The sequence below is a fragment of the Octodon degus genome, unplaced genomic scaffold (genome assembly GCF_000260255.1).
Source record: "Octodon degus isolate 3935 unplaced genomic scaffold, OctDeg1.0 scaffold00123, whole genome shotgun sequence".
Taxonomy (NCBI): Eukaryota; Metazoa; Chordata; class Mammalia; order Rodentia; family Octodontidae; genus Octodon; species Octodon degus.
The window spans coordinates 2,163,115-2,183,071 of NW_004524699.1; the positions used below are offsets into that span (position 1 = coordinate 2,163,115).

General features: G+C 62.8%; 2 protein-coding genes across 6 annotated transcripts in view; one reads left to right on the forward strand and one right to left on the reverse strand.

Annotated features, from left to right (window-relative positions):
• Dbh (dopamine beta-hydroxylase) overlaps positions 1 to 799 on the forward strand; it is a 14,572-nt gene extending 13,773 nt beyond the window's left edge. The window contains exon 12 of the mRNA XM_004640544.2: positions 566 to 799. Coding sequence (XP_004640601.1) covers positions 566 to 697 — 132 coding nt within the window. The 3' untranslated portion in view covers positions 698 to 799. The remainder of the gene's footprint in view (positions 1 to 565) is intronic.
• Positions 800 to 2,819: 2,020 nt separating this feature from the next.
• Sardh (sarcosine dehydrogenase) overlaps positions 2,820 to 19,957 on the reverse strand; it is a 42,228-nt gene continuing 25,090 nt past the window's right edge. For all 5 annotated transcript variants that reach the window (XM_023700408.1, XM_004640407.2, XM_023700406.1 and 2 more), the window contains 5 exons: positions 18,116 to 18,209; positions 7,063 to 7,225; positions 6,348 to 6,516; positions 4,901 to 5,036; positions 2,820 to 3,209 (listed from right to left, as the gene is read on the reverse strand). In XM_023700408.1, the coding sequence (XP_023556176.1) occupies positions 3,084 to 3,209; positions 4,901 to 5,036; positions 6,348 to 6,516; positions 7,063 to 7,225; positions 18,116 to 18,209 (688 nt within the window). In that variant the 3' untranslated portion in view covers positions 2,820 to 3,083. The remainder of the gene's footprint in view (positions 3,210 to 4,900; positions 5,037 to 6,347; positions 6,517 to 7,062; positions 7,226 to 18,115; positions 18,210 to 19,957) is intronic.

A 19,957-nucleotide genomic window follows, 5' to 3' on the forward strand; every position in this document is an offset into this window, starting at 1 on the left:
TCCTCCCCTTCCTCCTCCTCCCCTTCCTCCTCCCCCTCCTCCTCCTCCTCCCCCTCTTCCTCCTCCTTCTCCTCCTCAGGAGCCAATGTGACTCAGGGCTCCTAATTTTATCCCTGCATGGGCAAGGACAAGCGAGTCAGGCTCCTGCGGGGCATGGGGGCTCTGCGGCCTGGTGTCCAGAAAACAGCTTCTCTCCAGAGCTCTCTGGGAGCTGGGCTCATCACGGAAGAAGTGCTCTGCTGTGGAGGGCAGCGTGGGGCGGGCAGCCAGTGCAGCTGAGGACCTGGCATTGATGCCATGGTCTGAGCTCCCCGGGGAATGGAGTGGAGGCTGGGCAGGGAGTCGGGAGAGACCTGGATGGCTTTAGGGACCCTGACCGGCTGAGCCACTGAGGGAGGGGTATCCACCCAGATGGGGCCCCAAGGACCAGCTTTGGGGAGGGGAGCTCAGGTCAAAGAAGGGAAGTTCAGGGCAAGAACCCAAGAGACTCAAGAAAAGTGGCCAGGAAGGCGCCACCCTCCCTCACCTCCCAGCCTCAGTTTACCTCCTGATCCCTTCCTTGCAGGGTGAGTGGGATCTGCAGCCCCTGCCTGAGGTCCTCTCCACTCTGGAAGAGCCCACCCCACGGTGCCCGGCCAGCCAGGTGCAGCGCCCTGCCGGCCCCACTGTGGTCAGCATCGGCCGTAGCTCAGGCTGAGAGCGGCTCTGCTCCGACCCCAGCTCCGCGCCTCCCACGGCTCTCGCTGGTTCTGCGCTCCCCTGTCCTCTCCAGCTCCTGCACCCCACCTGGGCCTCTGCATGGCCGTGCTGCCCAGTGGACCGACATGGCTCCTTCCACACCTGTGGACTCTGTAAGGGACCAGGACTGAAGGGTCCAGGGCCCACCCGGCACCCCCTGGACAGACTCACCCTGGTGCCACGGTGCACCCTTGTATTTGGTGGTCCCTGTGGGCATATGCAGTGCCGTGCTACTTAAACACTTCCCTGCAGCGTGGCTGTGTCCCTGTGGGCGGCTTCCCTGCCTCAAGGCAGGATGAGCGTGCAGCTAGTCAGAGGCTTGCTGGAGAAACTGCTCCATCGTAGAGTAAACAGAAATTTTCTCCCACCCGAAGGGAAACCCTAACTCTTCCCGCCCTCCGCGAAAGGGAGCTGGCCAAGAGCCAGCAGGGTCCCCGGGAAATGGCTCGGGAGCCCAGGGAAGTGTTGGGATGGGTGCCAAGGCTTCAGCGGGCGGGGGGACCAGCAGGAAGTGGGCCAGGCCTGGGGCAGAGGCCACTGTGGAGCTCTGGTCCCCCGCTTGAGGGCGGTGACAGGCGGGCTGCCTTGCTGCCCGCCTCAGCCTCCTCACCCTCTAGGTGGGCTGGTGTCAGGTAGGCTGGCCGGGGCTCGCCCTGCTGAGCGGATGTCAGAGCCAGGACCCCATGCCTGCTTCAGCCTACTCTCTGGGCCCGGTGCGGTTCCCCGCGCCCTGCCTGTGGCCGGGCATTGTCCCGAGGCTCGGGTGGGTCTCGGTCGACCCCTAAGGCCGGCTCTGCTCTCTGATGGCTTCTGGAGGTGACAGATGCGGCCATGTGCAGCTGCATCAGCACAACACTGCCACTCTGGGGAGCAGAGGCTGATGGATGGGCCCTGGGCCTGCAGACGCCAGCTCAGCGGCCGCATCCCCACGGGCTCGCACTTCATCACAGAACGGATGCACCCAGCCACTGCGCCACACACTGTAAATCACGGCTGTCCATGACTCTAAGTCGTGGGGCGAGACTGCTGTGAAATGCCATGCAGACACCACGGCCAGAGCCCTGGGCTGTCTGTCATCTTCACAGTGACAGGCAGAGCGGCCTCTCCCTGGCTGGCCAGGGACAAAGACCCTAGGCACCCCAGACTCTGGGAAGACCATGAGGCAGGGGGACTCTCTAGCCACAGGGCAGCCAGACTTCCCATGGTCATTGCAGCCCCCAAACCCTGAAGGGCCTGGTGTGTGTCACACACAGACAGAAAACACAATGCCTCGCCTGGGGTTCCGAGGCACCTGTGCTGGGAATCACTACCAGCCCCACGCTGCCATCCACAGTGACACCCCAAACCCACGCTCCCGCCCCCACTCCTCCTCCCGCAGAGACCTCACTGGCCCAGCCCCCGGCCCAGCCAGGGTGACCAGCACGCCCCAAGAGCTGCCCCTTTGCCCAGCTCTGGGCCAGCCCGACAAGCCTGCCTGGCCCCACTGTCTGTTCCCTGGAAGGGAAACTGAGCCTAGAAGGAACCCAGCAAGGTGTAGCAGCTCTGGGGTCTTGGCTTCCCACATCCATTTCCTCGTTTATGAAGCAGGAGGCCTGGGACAGGGAACTAACCAGAAGACGCAGGGACACTGCCCTCTTGGCAGGGAGGGAGCTAGAGGGAGCTGTGTGGCCAGGACCCCACAGGCTCAAGGCAAGGGGTGGCCAGGCTCCACCTCCGAAGGCCTGGGGTGGTCGAGAGAGCAGGGCTGAACCAGGCTGAACGGCCTTCTGGCCTTCCCTTCCTTGGCCTGGGTCTGCCCACACAAGACTGGGTGACTGAGGAATGGCTTGAGGGGAAGCTGAGGAAGGAGTCAGGCTGGGGAGGGCGGCGCTGAGACCCCGAGCCTTGGGCAGTGGCTCTCGAAGGCTTCCGACCTGCAGAGGGAGGGCACAGCGTCCTCGCGCTCCCGCGGCCCACCCATCTCCGTGTCCCTCCTGCGCTGGGCGGGCGGTGCCGACCCATCTCCACTCACTCTGCCCGATTCTCGGCTCTCACCCAAGGCTCCCCAGCCCGGCGCAGGTCAGCCGAGTGCCAGCTTCTTCTACATCATTTACCAAGTTTTACTTCAAGGCTTCTAAGACGCTCACGGGGTTACAAAGCGAGTCCCTGTGCCCCAAACTGTACAGATTTGCTTCCGGGGAGGCCTGGGGTGAAGCAGGCAGTCAGTGGGCACTGGCCAGGCCACGGGGATCTCTGTCCATTCCTGGTGTGGGGCATAGCAGGCCAGGCCCAGGCTGAGGACAGGGAGGGCCCAGTGGGGTGGCAGGTGTGTTCCCCCGCATGGCCATGGCCCAGCCTCGGGCCCCTCAGTAGATCCCCTTCACCCTCTTGTTGTCGGGGTCGAAGGGAGATTTCAGGTGGACCTGGGCAGCATAAGTGACCCCCATCCTCTCCAGGGTATAGTCTCCACTCTTCACGAAGTCCAGCGAGACCTAGGGGCACAGGAGAGGAGTGCTGCTGTCACTGGTGGGTGCTGGGCTTCTTCTCCCCTGTTCTGCGGAAGGTGACCATCTCTGGGCTCACCCTCCTGGTCCTTGTGTGGGCACACGGGGGGAGCTCACATCCCACGTGCCCAGGGGGCTCTGCCCTGGCACTTGGGGGGGGCTCCTCGCTTTTCAGATGGGGTCAGATGAGAGGGGCGTCAGTGGGGCCTAGGGGCTCCCACAGGCCGCACCCTCCCGCCCCAGGAATTCCAGATCCCTGGGAAACAGGCAGGGCCACGGCGGCCCTGGACTGGGGCCAGCACGACAGCTGCGCAGGCAGAGCAGGAGGCTGGCGGCCAGGCCGCGGGCCTTCAGGGGCAAGCAGGGATGGAACAGCTCTGGACAGCGTGGCCTCCCCAGCCCACGCCTGGCTCAGCTTTCCCAGAAGCCCTGGGGGCCAGGAGGTGGCCCTGTGTCTGGACTGGCCCAGCGGATGATGCCACACTGGCCGTGCCTTGGGCCACCTGGGGGCCTGCTTGTCCTGGAAAACAGCCACACTGCAGCAGCTGCGGGGGGCGCCTGCATGCTGGACTGGGACGCTGGGGCCTGCTCACATCCCCAGAAGCTCAGGATGAGGGGAGAAACTAATACAGCTTTCTGTGCCTCGGAACTTTAAGGGGCAGAGTAAGGAAGGTGGGCATCCAGGAGTGGGCAGCGCGGAGCGGGCACAGTCCCTGCTAACAAGCACCCGTGGCCAGGAATCCAGCCCAGTCTGGCTTCTCCAGGTGGAGCAGGGCTCGGTCTAGGAAGGAGTCTGTGCCATGGCCTATGCACCGGACAGCATTGTACAACCCCAGAGGAGAGTCCTGATCTGAAAATCAGGTAAATCACAGAGGCCCTGATTTCCACAGGCTGGAGAGGCTCTCGGGGCCTGGCCTCTGGTGTGGAGGGCTCAGCGTGGCATCCTGGGTCACAGTGCAGACAAAGCGCCCCGAGTGGCAGGGTGGCTTTGAGGGAGAAGGCAGGGGGTGAACCCCCGTACAGGGAGCTGGCTTGGTCTCCCAGGGTCAGAGATGGCTCCAGATCACCACGCAGCGTGGCAATGTGTCCCATAAGGAAGTGTGGGGTCTGTCTCTATTTTGTAGATGGGAAAACAAGTTCTGAGAGAGGCTGCTTATCCAAGGTCACAGAGCAAGGCCAGGGCAGCGCCCCGAGGCCGACGACGCGAAGCTGGGTCCCAGCCTGGCAGCTGTGCTCTCCCTCCACCCCGCTGCCAGCCCTACCCGGGCAGAGCTGGGCCCTTCCCTGCCCATAGCGCTGGCCCATGGGCTGGAGCCGGGCCAGCACCTTGGGGCATGCAGGGCAGGGGCCTCCCTCAGGGCTGCCTGCCCATGAGTCCTGTGACCACTCCTGGGCACTGAGTCAAGGGGGGAGGAGCGTGGTGCCCGGAGGTCTCGGGGGACCCTAGCTGCACCCCAGCAGGAGGGTATGTGGCAGCCCAAGGTCATGGCCTCCAGCCTCAGGAGCTCAAAGTCCCTGGCCCTGGCCCCGTGCCACCTCCAACCAGGAAAACTGCAGAGCTGCAAAGCCAGACCCCTTTGGAGACAGGGAGGTGACAGGAGTCACGTGGCTGGCAGTCATTCCTGGGGCCCTGGGCTGCCCCCCTCTCCCTCACCAAGCCCTCAAGGCATGGGGCTCACCGGCCCGCCGCTGGGGTCACGGATGTAGCCATAGGCGATGGTCTTGCCCACGGCAAACCCAAAGTCGGCCCTCCGCACGTGGCCCACCACCTGGCCGTCCCTCCAGATGGCCTCCAGGCCGAACATGGGCACGTTCCTGCAAGAAGTGGAGAGAGAGCTAGGACCCCGGGTACCAGGATTCCCGCAGTGGCCTAGGGGGATTGGAGCTAGGTCCCACAGCACAGGCCCACCCCTGGGGACCCTGCCGGCCCCATCAGAGGCTGTGAGCAAGCAGGTGGCCAAGGGAATGCAACAGAAGCCAGCCCGCGTGTCGGCAGAAAGCCAAGCTGAGGCCCCTGTCCAGGGCACGGCGTGGTGGTCTAAACGTCCCCCTGCTGGCCCTGCTGGCCTGCAGTCCGGTCCTGTCAGGACTGAGGGTGCCATTTCTCCACCACAGGTACAGACCAGTGCTCACTGTCACCATTTTGAATACTCATAATAGGAGACAGAGAAGCCAGGAACTAAAATCACAGAAATGCAGCAGCCCAGCGCTGGTGCCACGCACACACTGCAGGCCGACGGAGCCTACACAGAGCTCAGAGGGCTGGGCAGATGCCACCTGGGGCACTCGAGTCCCCCCAGACAGACAGGGTGTGGACATCCTGTCTCCTTCAGCCGGGCTGAGGCCCAGGAAGGCAGTGCTGCTCCTTTGCAGCATCCCCAGGGCTCCCGGCACCCAGCGCCAAGGCCAGGGCCGCCCTCTGTCCCCCAGAGCAGAGTGGTGTGTCCCAGGATGCCGCAGGGCCAGGCATCAGGCTGAAGGATGGTGACAAATGCCAGCCTACTCCTGGCCTCTTGTCACTCTTGACCCCTTCTGTTGGCCTCGGGAATCTGGGAGGAGTGCCCAATGGGCTTTCAGGACCTCTGAAGATGGGGGTCCTGGCTCAGAGACAACTGGAACCTTTGGGGGCAATCCAGCGCCTGAGAACTGGGCTGGGCCCCTGCAGGCTGTCACTCCTGCTGGGCCTTGTCCTGGATGTGACCCTGCCCTGCCTGTCCCCATGTGTAAGAGGATGGTGGCCCCTCACCCCCCATCACAGGGCCCTGAGAGGATCTGAGAGGCATGAGGCCAGTGGTGACCAGTACCTGGGCTCTGGGGTCCAGGCCTTGGGTCGCCCACGCCAGGCTCAGCCTGGCCTGGCAGTGTCCCTCTCTCTGTTGCATTTGCAGGGTGGGCTGCCTGTGTTCTCCCAGCCCTGTAGGACCCACCTGGCCCGAGGCACGGACCTGCCTCTGCCCAAGTATGGTACCAGCAGCCTGGCTTGCGGCCCAGCTCTGCTGTTCCGGGTGGGACTCCGCCAGCTGTGTGTCTCCTGGGCCTCAGTTTCCCCATCTTGGGGCTGCCATGCATGTTCTGGGGCAGCTGTCTCCTGTGGGCAGCCACCATCTGGGGGTCGAGGACACTTACTCCTCCACCGTGAGGCACACGAGGCGCCGGCGGAGGCCTGCAGCCTGCTGCTGCTCCAGGGCTCTGCGGCCCAGAAAGGGCACTGCCGACTTGAGCTTGCAGGTGAAGGCCAGGCCGGCCTCCAGGGGGCTGTCATCAGGCCGCAGGTCTGCATGCCAGTGCCGGTAGCCTGAGGACAGAGGCCACAGGTCGGTGCCCAGCTGAGGGCCCAGGTCCGCCCCTCCCGCCCCATCCCCTCACTTGCTGCTACGAAGCCACCTGGGGAGGCACAAGCTGGGCCCAGAAGGTGCCCCCACGGGAGGCATGGAGCAGGCTGGCCCTGCACTGTCAGACTGGGGACAGTGGGGCAGACTTCAAGGGGAGCTGGACATCTGGGTGCACGTAGGGCTGGGCGTGTGGCTGGGGACAGGACATGCCCTTGGCTTCTGTCCCAGCATGGAAACACCCCAATCCTCAGGGCAGCCCAGCGCCAGTTCAAATCCCGCCCTGGCCCTGTCCCCTCTAGACACTGGACAGTGCGGGAGACCCGCTGCTCTCTGATCCAGGTGTGTGCAGGTGTGGCGCCCCAACACTGTTTCTGGGGGCTTGTGCAGGACAGTGAGTGCACAGCCACAGGAGGGTGCGTGGAAATGGACAACGTTGGGGGAGAGGCGGTGTGGGGAAGGAAGGAGGTGGCGACAGGCGGGGCCTCGGGGCCTAAAGACCCAGCACCCACCTTTCTCGGTGCTCAGGGAGTCGATGGCCCGGTAACCGGCGTTGACGAGGCCGCGCTTGGCGCCTGCGGTCATCACGGCACGGTACACGGGCACACAGGAGGCCCGGGGAACGTGCAGCTCCCAGCCCAGCTCCCCCACGAAGGACAGCCTCATGGCCCGGACCTGAGGAGATGCGGGCATGGCTTGGTGTGGCCAGGCAGGCAGGAGACCCAGACCCAGGCTCCACTTGCCAGGGACCGCACCCACTGTCGCCCTGGCTTGGGCCAGATTAGGAAGCAGGGCCCTGCAAGGTCTGTTCCTGGGGCCGCTCTGCGTCCCCACAGTGCAGGAAGGGGTGCCACTAGGAGTGGGCGGCACCGTGTCCCCTGTCCTCAGATCAATTATCAGTGATCTCCAACTGGGGGCTTAAAGCAACAGAACGGGACTCTGGGCGTCCAAAGCCAGGGCGGCAGGGCAAGGCCCGTGTCCTGGGTGGAGGTCTGGGGAGGGTCCTTCACGTCTCCTCCTTCCAGCCTCTGGTGCTCTCACGGTGGCCCTGTCTTCCCGTGGCCTCTGTCCTGCGTCGGTGCCTCCTCTTCCATCTCTTGGATTGGTTGGGTCACTGAATTTTGGGGCCAGCCTCATCTTCAACAATCTCACCTTAGTTACATCTACAAGACCCTGCTTTCAAATCAGGCCACCCCTCAGACCCAACGCAGGTTCAGGACCCAGGTGGACCCCAGGCCATGGGACGAGCCACATGACTTCTGCTTGACTGACTTCCTGTCTGGACAGCATGGCCAGGAGCCCTGCTCTGCCCTGCTCAGAAGCTCCTGGCCACACCTGACGGGCACAGAGGCATCAAGAGGCAGAACAACTGGGCCTGCTGCTCTAGAAGTCAGCCAGCATGGTCACGCTGGGCCAGGCCTGCGATGTGGGGACCGAGGCAGCCCCTGCTCCAGAGCTCAGGTCTGGCCAGGAGAGGACACTGCTGGGAGACAAGGGCCCGGCCCAGGGTGCACCCCTGCCCAGAAGCCGGGGTCCACAGTCAGCTGAGCTCCTTGCTTCCACCCCGCCCTTCAAGCTCCTGTGGGAGAGGGGACCACTGTGCATCACGTCCTAGGGCTGAGGCGGCACAGAGGTGCCAGGAGGGGCACCAGCCCGGCCGCGAGTGTCCCCTGCCTCCCTCCGCCACAGACGCCCCAGCTTGCATGGGCTCTGCCTGGCCAGGAGGTTGATAATGTTTGCACATGCGCTCTGGATGCAGGTCACCCTCATCTACCAATTGCCACCCAAGGCACAGCCCCCGGAAGGCTCTGGTCCCCAGTGTCCCATGGACAAGGCCTGAGTCCTCAGGCACTGAGGAGGCCACCGAGTGCACCAAGGGACATGGGGCTGCAGAGCAGGGGGCACGGGGCTGCCCAGCGCTGGGTGGCGGGGTGGGAGGGCCCAAGCCTTCGCGTCTGTGCTGCCTGCTGGCCCCGCCAGCACCCTCTTCAACTCGACACCTTAATTGCACCCTTGCACCCGCCTGAGGGCTGGATTCCAGAAGCTTTTAAAGCAGTGCAAATTGGCTCTGCGCTGCCATTTTCCCAGGCCTTTCAAAGACCTCAAAATTGATGCAAAAAATGTACCACTGACATTTCTCAGCTCGCCTGGTGCAAGGCGTAGGCCCCTAACGAAGAGGGCCTTGTCACCGGCTCTAATTTTAGTGGGGCTCAGCGTCAGCCTCACTCTGAGCCTGCTCGGTGGCATTCCCTGCTTGGACACTGGTCCTCGCCCACTCCGTGAGCCGGGAGTGGAGGGAGTCCCAGGGGTGAACTCTCTCGCCTGGCTCAGCTTCCAGCAGCTCAGAGTCCCGAGGGCCTGGGCTGCCCCTGTGTCCCTGTGCCCAGCCCAACCCAACTTCCGGCTCCCACCAGAAAGCCCGAGCCCGAGAATTGTGTTTGCCTCTGGAGGCGCTGCCTCTCCAGAAAGGCAGCGACAAGGCCAGGCCAGGCCCGGGTGTTGGCCTGGGGGGCTTTGAAAGTCCCATGTGGAGGTGGAGCTCTTGCAAGATGGAGCCGCCAGTAATGGAATTGGGGAAGTTGGCAGGAAGAGTCTTAAACCAGCTTTTGTGTGTGCCCTTCTCGCACCCTGAAGATCACACACACGTACACACACAAACACGCACAAATGCACACACATGAATTCAGCGAAGTTTCAGGCTACAAAGCCAACACACAAAACAAGGTTGTGTTTCTGTACAATTCTGATGAACAGTACAAAGGAAAAATTGATGATTCCATTTACAGTGTCATCGAAAAGAATAAATTATCTAGGAATAAACCCAGCCAGTGAGAGAGCTCACCAGATCAAAGGGCCTGCACAGGAAGCTTAGGCCAGCGCAGGGTCCCCGCGCCCCCGCAGGGTGGGCTGAGCCGGCCAGAGGCTGGGCAAGGTAGTGCACGCCTGTGATCCCCAGCTGGGGAGGCTGAAAACAGGAGGATCCCTGCAAGTCTGAGCTGAGTAGTCAACCAAATACATTGAAAACAAACAAACAAACAAACAAACAAACCTAACCAAGGAGGTGAGCGAAATTAAGACAGAAAAAATAAGCTCAAAGAGACCCTGTGTTCTTAGAGTAGAAGACAACACTGCGACAATGTCCAAACTATCTAAAACAATCTGGAGATTCAGTTCAACCCTTATCAAAACTCCAATCTTTGTATTCTGCAAACATAGACAAACAACCTAGCCTAAAAGTCATATGAATCTCAAAGGACCCCAACTGGTCAAATCAGTTTTTAAAAAGAACAAAGTGGGGAGCGTCACCTTTCTGACCTCCAGGCGGGTGTGGAGCAGCGGTAACTCCTCAGGCAGCGTGCTGCTACCGGAGCCTAGAGCCTGGACCCAGGGCGGAGCAGCGCGCAAGAGCAAGCCTCCCTTCAGATGAGCTCGGCCTTTGACAACGCGCCATGACGCGTGGTGGGGAGAGGAACAAATCTGTCTCTCGTAAGTGGCACTGAGAGAGTGGACATCCACATGTGGAAGAATGAGGCAAGACCCACACCTCCTACCTTATACGAAACTGGGTTAGCCGGGCGTGGTGGCACACGCCTATAATCCCAGCACCGGGGAGGCTGAGGCAGGAGGATCGCTGTGAGTTTGAGATCAGCCTGGGCTATAAAATGAGCTCCAGGCCAGCCTGAGATGCATAGGGAGACCCTGTGTCAAAAACATAAAAAAGGTGTGGGGGCAGGGGGGTTCGACTACAGTAAAGATTGAGCCCTAGAGCTATAATTGTAAAACCTGTAGAAGAAAATACAGGGAAATCAGAAATGACATCAGTTTCTTGGCTGTGACACCAAAAGCAAAGAAAACAAAGCAAAAAGCACACGGAAGGAACAGCACCTGTCACCGGCAGCCTCTAAGTCACTCGCTGGGTGACGGGTCGGAGCCAGGTGCGAGGACACCCACAGCTCAGCAACACTGCCTGGCTCGGCCGGGGAGGGCTGGACAGACACTGCTCCAAACGCGAGATTGCTCGCAGTCAGACAGCACCTGGGAAGAGGCCTGACATCACTGACTCTTAGGAATGTAAAGCTCCGGTTGCTACGGCAACAGCAGGGGCTGGCTGAGCCACCCCGCCACCTCTGGGCGGGCAGGGCGAAGCGCCATGCATGGCCCCTCCAAGAGCTGCTTGCACACTCACGTTCCGAGCATCGCCACCGACAGCTGCCTGAAGCCCTCCAGAGATGACGGTACACGCCGCGTGGCCCAGCCACTCGCAGGACAGAGGAAATTCTGACACCACCTGCGACACCCACCAAGCTGAGGGACACCAGCCACCCCGAGGACACACACCCTGATTCCACTTCTCTGTGGGCCCCAGGCATCAAAACCCACAGAAACAGAGAGCAGGCAGCAGGCGCCTGGGCTGCGGCTAGGAGAGGGCCGTGTCCAGGGGGTGCACGGCCCCCGCCTGCAGGATGGGACGGGCCTGGACCTGCCTCCTGGCGCCCGCCATGCAGGCAGACCCGGCACCACAGACCTCAGTGCACATCCCAGGGGAGCAGAAGGCAGAGCCAACAAAGCAGCCCTTGGAGACCAAGGCCGCGGGGCTGAGGGTCGGCACAGAGTCCTTGGCCCGGGGCCAGGGTCAGAACAGCCAAGAAGGAGGCAGGTGCCAGATGCGGGGAGCAGATCCAGTGGGAAGGAGGGTGGGCAGAATGCTGGAGAGGGGCAAAAGGAAGTAAGGTCTGTGTGTGGGAGACACCCACGCCCCGATTCAGCACAGCACGGCACACCACAGTGGCCAAGGTGGGGAGCCACCTCAGTGTCCATCAGCCTCTGGACAGATGAAATACAGTGTGGACACACACCGTGGAATACTATTCAGCCATGAAAAGGACCTGTCATTTTCCACAGTGTAGATGGACAGGAGATCACTATTTTAAGTGAATAAGGGGGCATGGAAAAACATGTGACTCACTCCCAGGTAGAATCTAAAAAAAGATCTAGAGGGCAAGGCTGCCAATGTCGGGGGAGAGGAAGAACGGTGCATCAGTGGGTACTAAATTCCAGTCAGACAGGAGCCGGAAGTGGTGCTGTGATTGTTTTCAATAATGATGGAAAAAGCTGGCCAAAAGGATTTCAAAGGTTTCACCACACAGGGATGATCCACGTGGGAAGAGGTGGGCGCTAACCTGGCTCAGGCACCGCACAACGTGCCCAGGTGTGGGGGCAGCCAGGAGGCCCACTGCTATCAGACTGGATAAAGAAATATGGTAGAGGCCAGAGCAGCCCTGAGCAGATGGGGCGGCGGGGGGCTCCCAGCCCCTGGGTCTGAGCGTGGTGTCCCAGGCCACAGCATCTTCTGAGGTCAGGGCTGCGATACACCCACACCAGTGGGAGAAGCGGTGGCCCGGATGCTGGAGAGGTGGACCTCGACTCCCACTGGGGGGTCCACCAGAGCAGAACCCAGCCAAGCACCCTGGGACTGGGGCGACTGAGGCAGGGTGGGGTGCAGCCTCCTGGACTGACCTGACTGCAATGGGAATCAAGCGGGAAGAAGTGGGGAGCCCACTGCCTCCTAGAACTTGGAATCCTCTCACCAGGGCCTACATTTCACGACAACAAGGAGAGGGCCTTGTGACACTGCGCAGCCCCGCCTGCTTCCCTGGCCCTGAGAGGCCCAGAATGCTCGGAAAGCCCCAGAGCTGCCAGCCTGCGCTGCCCTCTCAGGGTCTCCAATTCCTGGACCGGGGCATGCACGCAGTCGGCAGGGGCCCTCCGGCCCCACAGTCCCACAGCTCTGCAATTCTGCAGGATGTCACTGGCCCCCAAGGGTCAAGGGACCCTCGCTCTGCCTGCCAGCCATTCGACTGGGACCAGAAGGATGGTAAGGGTCATGCAGGATGGCAGATAAGGAACTTGTCCTCCCCGCGAGCCACACAGCTCCATGGCTCTGCAGCTGGCAGAGCCTCCTAGACTGGTCAGTGGTCAGCAGGGGTGAGGGCCACCAAATGCCGCAGCAAGGCCAGCACCTGGGCTCATGGCTGGGGCACCTAATAGGTGGTGGCCACGCAGTAGGCTTCTACACGAGGCCCAGAGAGAAGTGGCAGTGACCCAAGGCAGCAGGGGGTATCCCCGGCCCGCTGACACCTACCTGCAGGCCTCCCATAGGGCTAGCTCCACGGGAGCCCTCCCGGCTGTCTTGGCTGACACAGGATGGAAGAGGGCATGGCCACACGCCAGCCGGTCCTGGCCAAGCTCTGTGACGTGGACCTGGGTTTAAACTGGGACCCAGAGGTCCCAGCCTGGCAGCTGGCCTTGCCTGCCTTACAGCACACCTCGCGTGTATGCCGGAAGTCCACCGTGAGAGTGCTAGGAGGGCCACCCCAGCTGGTCAGCAAGGGAAGCTGGCTCAGGGTGACCATCAGCCTGGGTGGGGCTGTCCCCCAGCATTTCCCAACTGCCACTGACTTCAAGCCGTGGTGACCTAGTGACCGATTGGCTCACTAGCTTCCCTTTCCATGGACTGCTGGCTCCTGGGTGCAGGGAAGGCAGATTCCCACCTTCGCAGGGAGAGGCTGAGGCACCAGTGGCGGAGCAAGCTCCCCCAGGTCCCAGCTCAGCGGGGTCCAAGGCACCAGGTACTCCCGCCTGCACGCAGCTTCTGCGTGTCATGGATACTGAGCCCAGAAATCTGTGCTCAACCGGGAGGAAGCATGCATTTGGGGACGGGACCCTGCTGTGGCCTGGCGCTGTGCTGCCGCCAGCCCTGCTGTGGAGCGCAAGCCACACCTGAGCCGCCAAGGGTGTGGACGTGGCCTCGTGCTCCAGTAGATGCGAATTAGCCCACCCCAGGTGCTCCTCCAGACCTGGGAGTGGAGGCAGCACCCGGAAGGCAGGCCCCCAGTGCAGCCTGCCACAGGGCGTGGCCCCAGCCTCAGGCGGCAGCGGTACAGCTGGAGGGCGTCCTGTTGCACCCCTGACCAAAAATACCCCCAGGGGACTGCTCAGGCTCACCCCCGGGGCTGCTTCCGAGGCTCGTGGGGTGGGACGTGAGGATGGCAGCAGTTGTGCAAGTGATGACAGGGTTGGATGTGACTGTGGTACCAGTGCCGAAGACCTTAGAGGTGATGATGGCAGGGACAGTGGTGGTGATGCGGTGGTTGGTGATCGTGATGGCCACGTAGCAGTAACAGTGATGGTGGCAGTGGTAGTGGTGGTGGTAGTGGTGGTGGTAATGATGGTGGTGCTGGCAGTGGCAGGGGTGATGGTGGTGGTGGCCGTGGTGGTTCGGTGGTGGCTGTGGTGGTAATGATGGTGGTGCTGGCGGTGGTGGGGATGATGGTGGTGGTGGCAGTGGTGGTTCGGTGGTGGCCGTGGTGGTGGTGGTGGTGGTAATGATGGTGGTGCTGGCAGTGGCAGGGGTGATGGTGGTGGTGGCAGTGGTGGTTCGGTGGTGGCCGTGGTGGTGGTGGTGGCGGTGGCAGGGGTGCTGGCGGTGGCGGGGGTGATGGTGGTGGTGGCCGTGGTGGTTCGGTGGTGGCCGTGGTGGTGGTGGTGGTGGTAATGATGGTGGTGAGGGCAGCAGGGGTGATGCTGCCAATGGTGGTGATGCTTTGATGGTGATGGAAGGGATGGTGCTCAGAATCCTGTTTTCAGCGACAAGCATAAATGCAGTGAGTGGTGCTCACACCAGCCGCCACACAGCGGAGCTTCCCTGACCCCTGAAGTCTTTCCGGGAGCTGCTGTCTTCCACTCTGCGTTCCCATCCGTGGCAGGCCAGGGCTGCCGAGGTCTGTTCTCTGGCCCTCCTCGGGGAGGGTCCTTGCCCCACCCGCTGGGGCCTTGGCGTCCTGCTGCTAGTAGGGGCAGAAGCCTGGGGTCACCCCTGAGGACACCGTCCGCACCCACAGACAACAGCAAGTCGGCGTGGCGGCCCCTGGGGAGGGTGCCCGCCTCGTGCTACCCAGGCCTGGGGCTTGTGCTTTTCTTATAAGCAGGCGTCTCTGTCCCGAGTGGTGGCAGAGAGTGCACACCCAGGCTGTGGCCACCGCGTCCTCGGCAGACCGCAGGACAGGCTCGTGCTCCCCCGGCGCTCTGCAGCCTCTGCACTGCGCCCACGTTCCGCATAGAGAGCTTTCAGGCAGCGCTGCCACTGCTTGGCAGGTAGATGCCCGGAGCCCCTGGCTGGCGGGGCGGGCTTACTTCAAGTGTGCGGGCACGGGGAAGCAGGGTCTTGGATTAATCGAGGCCCAACAGCGCTGCGGCTGGGGCCTCTCGCCATCAGGGAAAGAAATTCAATTTCCCTTCGACTTGAAATTAATTTTCAGAAGAAGATTGCTCTATCGCTACGCCTCAGGACGGCCTCCAGCCAGCTTCCGCGGCTCTGCGGAGAGGACCTGTCCTCGGCCGAGGAGCCAGGAACACTGTCTGGCCCAGGACCGGCCAAGCTGAGCTCCAGGAGACGCGGCCCGCCCTGCCCCGGGGAATCTCCTTGGCCTCCAGGCAAATGCTTGGGGAGCGAGGACAGCTGGCCTTTTGGCTGCCAGTGGACAGTTGCCTTCCCCGACCTTCCTCCTCTAGGAATCCAGGGACCACAACACCGGCACAGACCTTAGCACCTCAGGGAAGTGGCCGTGGACCCCGAGGGCCTCCAGCAGCCAGCGACCTCTGTGTGAGCTGCGTCACAGCTGCCCTGGGAGTTGCGGCTTCAGCCCCCACCCGGGCTGTGCTCAGTGCTCCGCGAGGCTGGCCAAGCCAGGAGACACCCAAAGGGCTCAGTGCGCATTCCTCCGGCGCAGCTGGCTGGCCAGGAGCCAGCCGATCACCGATAGACACTCGGCGGCCCCAGAACCCCTGCACGGCCAGGACAGCTCGTCAGCACGCTTTGAAACCACACACGATATCATTTAGGAGAATATGAGATTCCTCAGGATCCAGAGAGAATTCAGGGTCTCACCAGACTGAGAGGGCTCTCAGCAATGATTTTAGACATCATCTAGACTTGCTGCAGCAAATGGGGAAACTGGGGCCCAGACAGCTGTCCCACGAAAGGCTGGCACAGATGGAAGAGGGGCCGCGAGGCCTGAGCCCCTCGCCGGCACTCAGACATCACGTGGGCAGCGGGAGGGGTCATGACCCTCGCGTGGCCTCGTGGCAGTTCCTGGCTGAGCCTGTGCTGGAGGCTGCGGGACACTGAGCCCAGTGGGTGTCTCCTGGCTTGGCCAGCCTCGCGGAGCACTAAGTGCAGCACAAAAGGCTCCCCCAGCTTGGGGTCCCTGGCTCACCTGTTTCCACCTCCCACCTGCCCGCGGGCCCCAGGAGGAGCCAGGCAGCACCCCGCTTCTGTGCCCAGGGTGTCTTGACCTGGCTACACCAACCTCAGCCAGCCAGAAATGGAGAGGATCCTGTGTCCAAGGCTTGAGCCACATGACAGTGGGTGACCTGGTCACTGGGGGGCAGCCAAGGCCACTCACGGACACCAAGGGGCAGGACCTTGCTATCTCGTGCTCACGCTTCCCTTGGGCTGTCAGGAGAAGGTGGAGTGGGGACCAGTCTCCGGCTGGGCTCTGTTTCATGCACCTTGGCCTCCCTGGCTGGCTTTCCTGGGAGCGGGGAACAGACCCCAAGGCCAGAGCCCAGGGCATTTGCCAGGACTCGGCCGAGGGTCCCCAGTGGAGTGCAGCCCCGCCTGACCTGTGGCCATGTCACACGGGGGTCTGGCCTCTCTCGTGGACACCCCACGTGACTGGAGGCTGAAGGGGCCCGGTGTCCTCCCAGACCAGAGGTGCTGCACGCAGCCTGTGTGCCCTGACTGTCGCCCCCTTAGAGGGCCCGTCCTGTGCCCTCCAGCACAGGCACAGCCAGGAACTGCCACGAGGCCATGCGAGGGTCATGCCTCCTCCCGCTGCCCACGTGATGTCTGAGTGCCGGCGAGGGGCTCAGGCCTCGCAGACCCAGAATGGCTGGCAGAGTGGCGAGGCTCAGCAGCAGCAGCAGCAGCAGGGAGCAGAGCGTGCACAACACATGTGCGTTAGAACTGTCCCGGGGTCCTGCGTGGCACACAGAGGGCCACCAGGGTTTGCCAGGTGGACCAGGCACCCCAGCTTCTGGTGGCAGAAGGAGGAAGGCCCAGTGAGGCCAAGGCCATGCCGGAGGGCAGCGCACCAAGGTAAGTTCTCAGTAGCCTTCCCCTGCACACTAGGCCTAGGACAGAGTGAGCTATGTGTGTCCTGGGCGTTGGGCCGTGACCTTTGCCCTGAGCCACTTCCACAGCCCTTTTATTTTTATTTTGAGACAGGGTCTAGCTCAATTGCCTGGGCTCAACTTGATATCCTCCTGCCTCAGCCTCCCAGGGTGCTGGGCTTACAGGCGTGTGCTACTATGTCTGGCTTATTTTGTAGGTCACGGTAAGCCAGCCCCCGGGGACAGCGAGAAGCAGACAGCATGGCTTCCCCTCCCGTCAGCCACACTGTGGGCTTGGCCCACTCCAGCCCTGGCCTGGCTCCTGGGTCCCCAGCTCCTATGCAGCCCAGCAGCCCAGCCAGGCTGGGAGGCCGCCAGCAAGCACAGGGCTGGCCCCAGTGAAGGAGGCAGCTGGAGCCGCCAGACCCAGAGGCCTGAGCTTTGGAGAGCAGGAGCTGAGTCCCCACCTGGTCCTCTCCCTCACGCACCAAACCACACACAGGCTGGGCCCACGCCAGGCCTCAGGGCTCTCCGCTCCCTCCAGATCAGAACTCGCCTAGAGCACACAGTGCCACCCTCTCTGATCCCCACCAGAAGCAAGTGAGCCCCAAGGAGGGCAGGTGGGCGGGGCCACGAGTGGGGCCTCCCTCCCCCATTCTGCAGCCGCAGCCCAAGTGCATTTGCTGTGAGGACCTAGACTGTCCCCAGGACCCGCAAGCCCTGCGCGCCAGCATCTTCCCCACCAGTGCCCCAGGATGGGCACACAGGAATAGGAGCCAGCCAGGCCCTGTGCCCTCAGCCCCTTCCTGCTGGGGAGGCCCCGTCCATGGGATCCACACTGGTTCTTTAGGTTTCGTTGGCTGGGTGGCCTGGGCACAGCCAGTGTGGGCCCTGGATGATGACCAGGGCCTGACCAGCGCCCCCCTCGGCCCTAGACGTCAAGCAGGAATCAGGGTGTCCATTTCTCTGCAAGCCACGGAGGCTGGGAGTGAGATGCTGGCTGGAGTCGGGGTCCTGAGGAAGCCCCTGCCCCGGGGCCTGACCAAGCCCAGTCCTCATGGAGACGCCGCCCGGTGACAGCTGCCCGGCTGTCCCCAGTCCTCAATCCCATGTGGCACAGGAGGTGACAGTGCCCTGACTTGGGAGGACACACCTGTGCCTACGAGGAGGGACACCCTAGGGGGCAGTGCAGGCAGGGAGGACCCCTGGGCGGAGCCCTGATGCGCCCCACAGCGGGCCAAAGCCAGGTGATGCTGACAGCCTGTGGACAGGGCCATCTGGTCCTACTGTTCCCCAGTCCCAGTCGGGGAGCAAGGACCAAGAGACGGGGTTCTCGAGACCCGCCACACACTGTCCCACGCACACGGGAGGGCTGCAGCCTCCAGTGCCTACCTGGTGCCCGGCAGCTCGCACTAGCTGGTGGGTGGAGAAGGGGAAGGCGTCGTCGCTCAGGTCTGTGTCCAGCACCTCCTGCAGGATAGCCCGGCTAAGAGAAAGAAGAAGGGGGCAGTCAGCAGAGGCTGGCAAGCCCTACCCACTAAGCACCCCTGGGAATAGCTGCAAAGGTCTGAGGCCACGGGGAGCAGGAGGGACGTGGCCCTGTGCCTGTGGGCACCATAAGCAAGGTATGCGTCAGGCACCGTGAGCAGAACAAAGGGACCAAGCTGAGGCCTCATCTGAGCTCCACACTGCCCTTGGGTCACCAGAGCCGGCCACAAGACAAGCTGGCAGCGGTGGCAGCGGTGGCCTTGTTTTCAGTGCTGGATGGGCTGGACCTGGACACACCCGTGTCAGCAGGATGAGGCGGCACCCCTGGCCTGTCCTGAGCTGCAGCAGCAGTATACCCAGCACCACGGCCCTCGTGGCACCCGTCACCGGGTGAGGACCGGGGCCACCCAGAGCCAGCGGTCACTCCCTGCTCTACACAGTGGCCCGAGCGGTGCCTGGTTATGGAATCTCCCTCTTGGCTCGTGAGCTTCTTGGGGTCCTCTCCTCACTGCCTGAGGCCCCCTCCCCACCGGACTGTGAGCCCTCCGCTGGGCCATCTCTTCCTCTAGGCAGCCGCCTGACTCCCTGCGTAGGACCATGAACCCCATCGCCCAGGAACCCCATTGCCCCATTGCTCCCTGCTGTGTCTCCCCCCAGGTTGTACTCAACCCCCACCAAGCCAGGGACCCCCACAACACCCACAGGACCCTGCATCCCAACCCACCCAGCACAGAGAGGGTTCGGGGACAGCAGGAATGGTGAACACCCTGGTTGGCACAGCAGGCCGAGCCCCTACTTCCAACCCCAGGGTCCTAGCTGGGCCAGGGCTGTGCTCTTGTTTGCCAAAGCACTGCCGACCCCGATCCCAGGCTGCAGAGCCGGCTGGAGCTGCCACCCACGCCCGCCCGAGGCTCAGCTCCTGCGCTGCCTGCCAGGATCCTTATGTAACGCAGCACCCACGTGGCGGCAGCCACTGTCTCGGCTGCCTGTAGCCCTGCAGCCTGCGGGACTGGGGGAGCAGGGCTGCTCCTGGGGCCCAGGCCAGCGGCTCCAACCTGGACCACAGCCTCAGCAGCACCCAGCACCCAACTCCAGGGCGAGGAGACCCTGTGCAAGACTCGGCCAGCCTCAGCTCTGTCTGCAAAATGGGGACAGAGGTGTCCTCACAGTGAACCCTCACAGGGCCACCCAGGAGAAGGGTCAGGCATCCGCAATCCTGCCGGCCACTCCCTCCACCTTGTTCTGTAAGGTGCCGTGTGGGGCTTTCCGGAAGTTCATCCAGGCTAGAAATTCAGCCCCACCCTCCCATTGCGGTGCAGAGGCCATCAGCGGTGCCAGCTCAGAGTGGCTCTCTCCAAAAGCTCCACCAGGCAGCAGGTCACAGACCCCCGCTGCCCGCTGCGGCCCCAGAGCTGCACTGAGAGCTGCCTGGTGGCAACAGCAGCTTTCAGCTAGGAAAACTGGGGTTCTGTTAGGAAGAGAGGGGCCGTGGAGAAGAAAGCAAAACTTTCCGGGGGCGACAGCTTCTCCTGAGGCTGCCTGCCTGGACCTTTCCTGCCCACCTGGCTCCCCAGGCCGAGCAGGCTGCTCTCCATCAGCAGTCACTGTGGCAGCGCAGGCAGAGGCCCTGGGTACAGAGGGGCTCCCCTTCACCCTGGTGGGTGAGCACGGGGCCTGGGAGGACAACCTGCCTGCAGCACGGGGCCTGGGAGGACAACCAGCCTGCAGCACGGGGCCTGGGAGGAC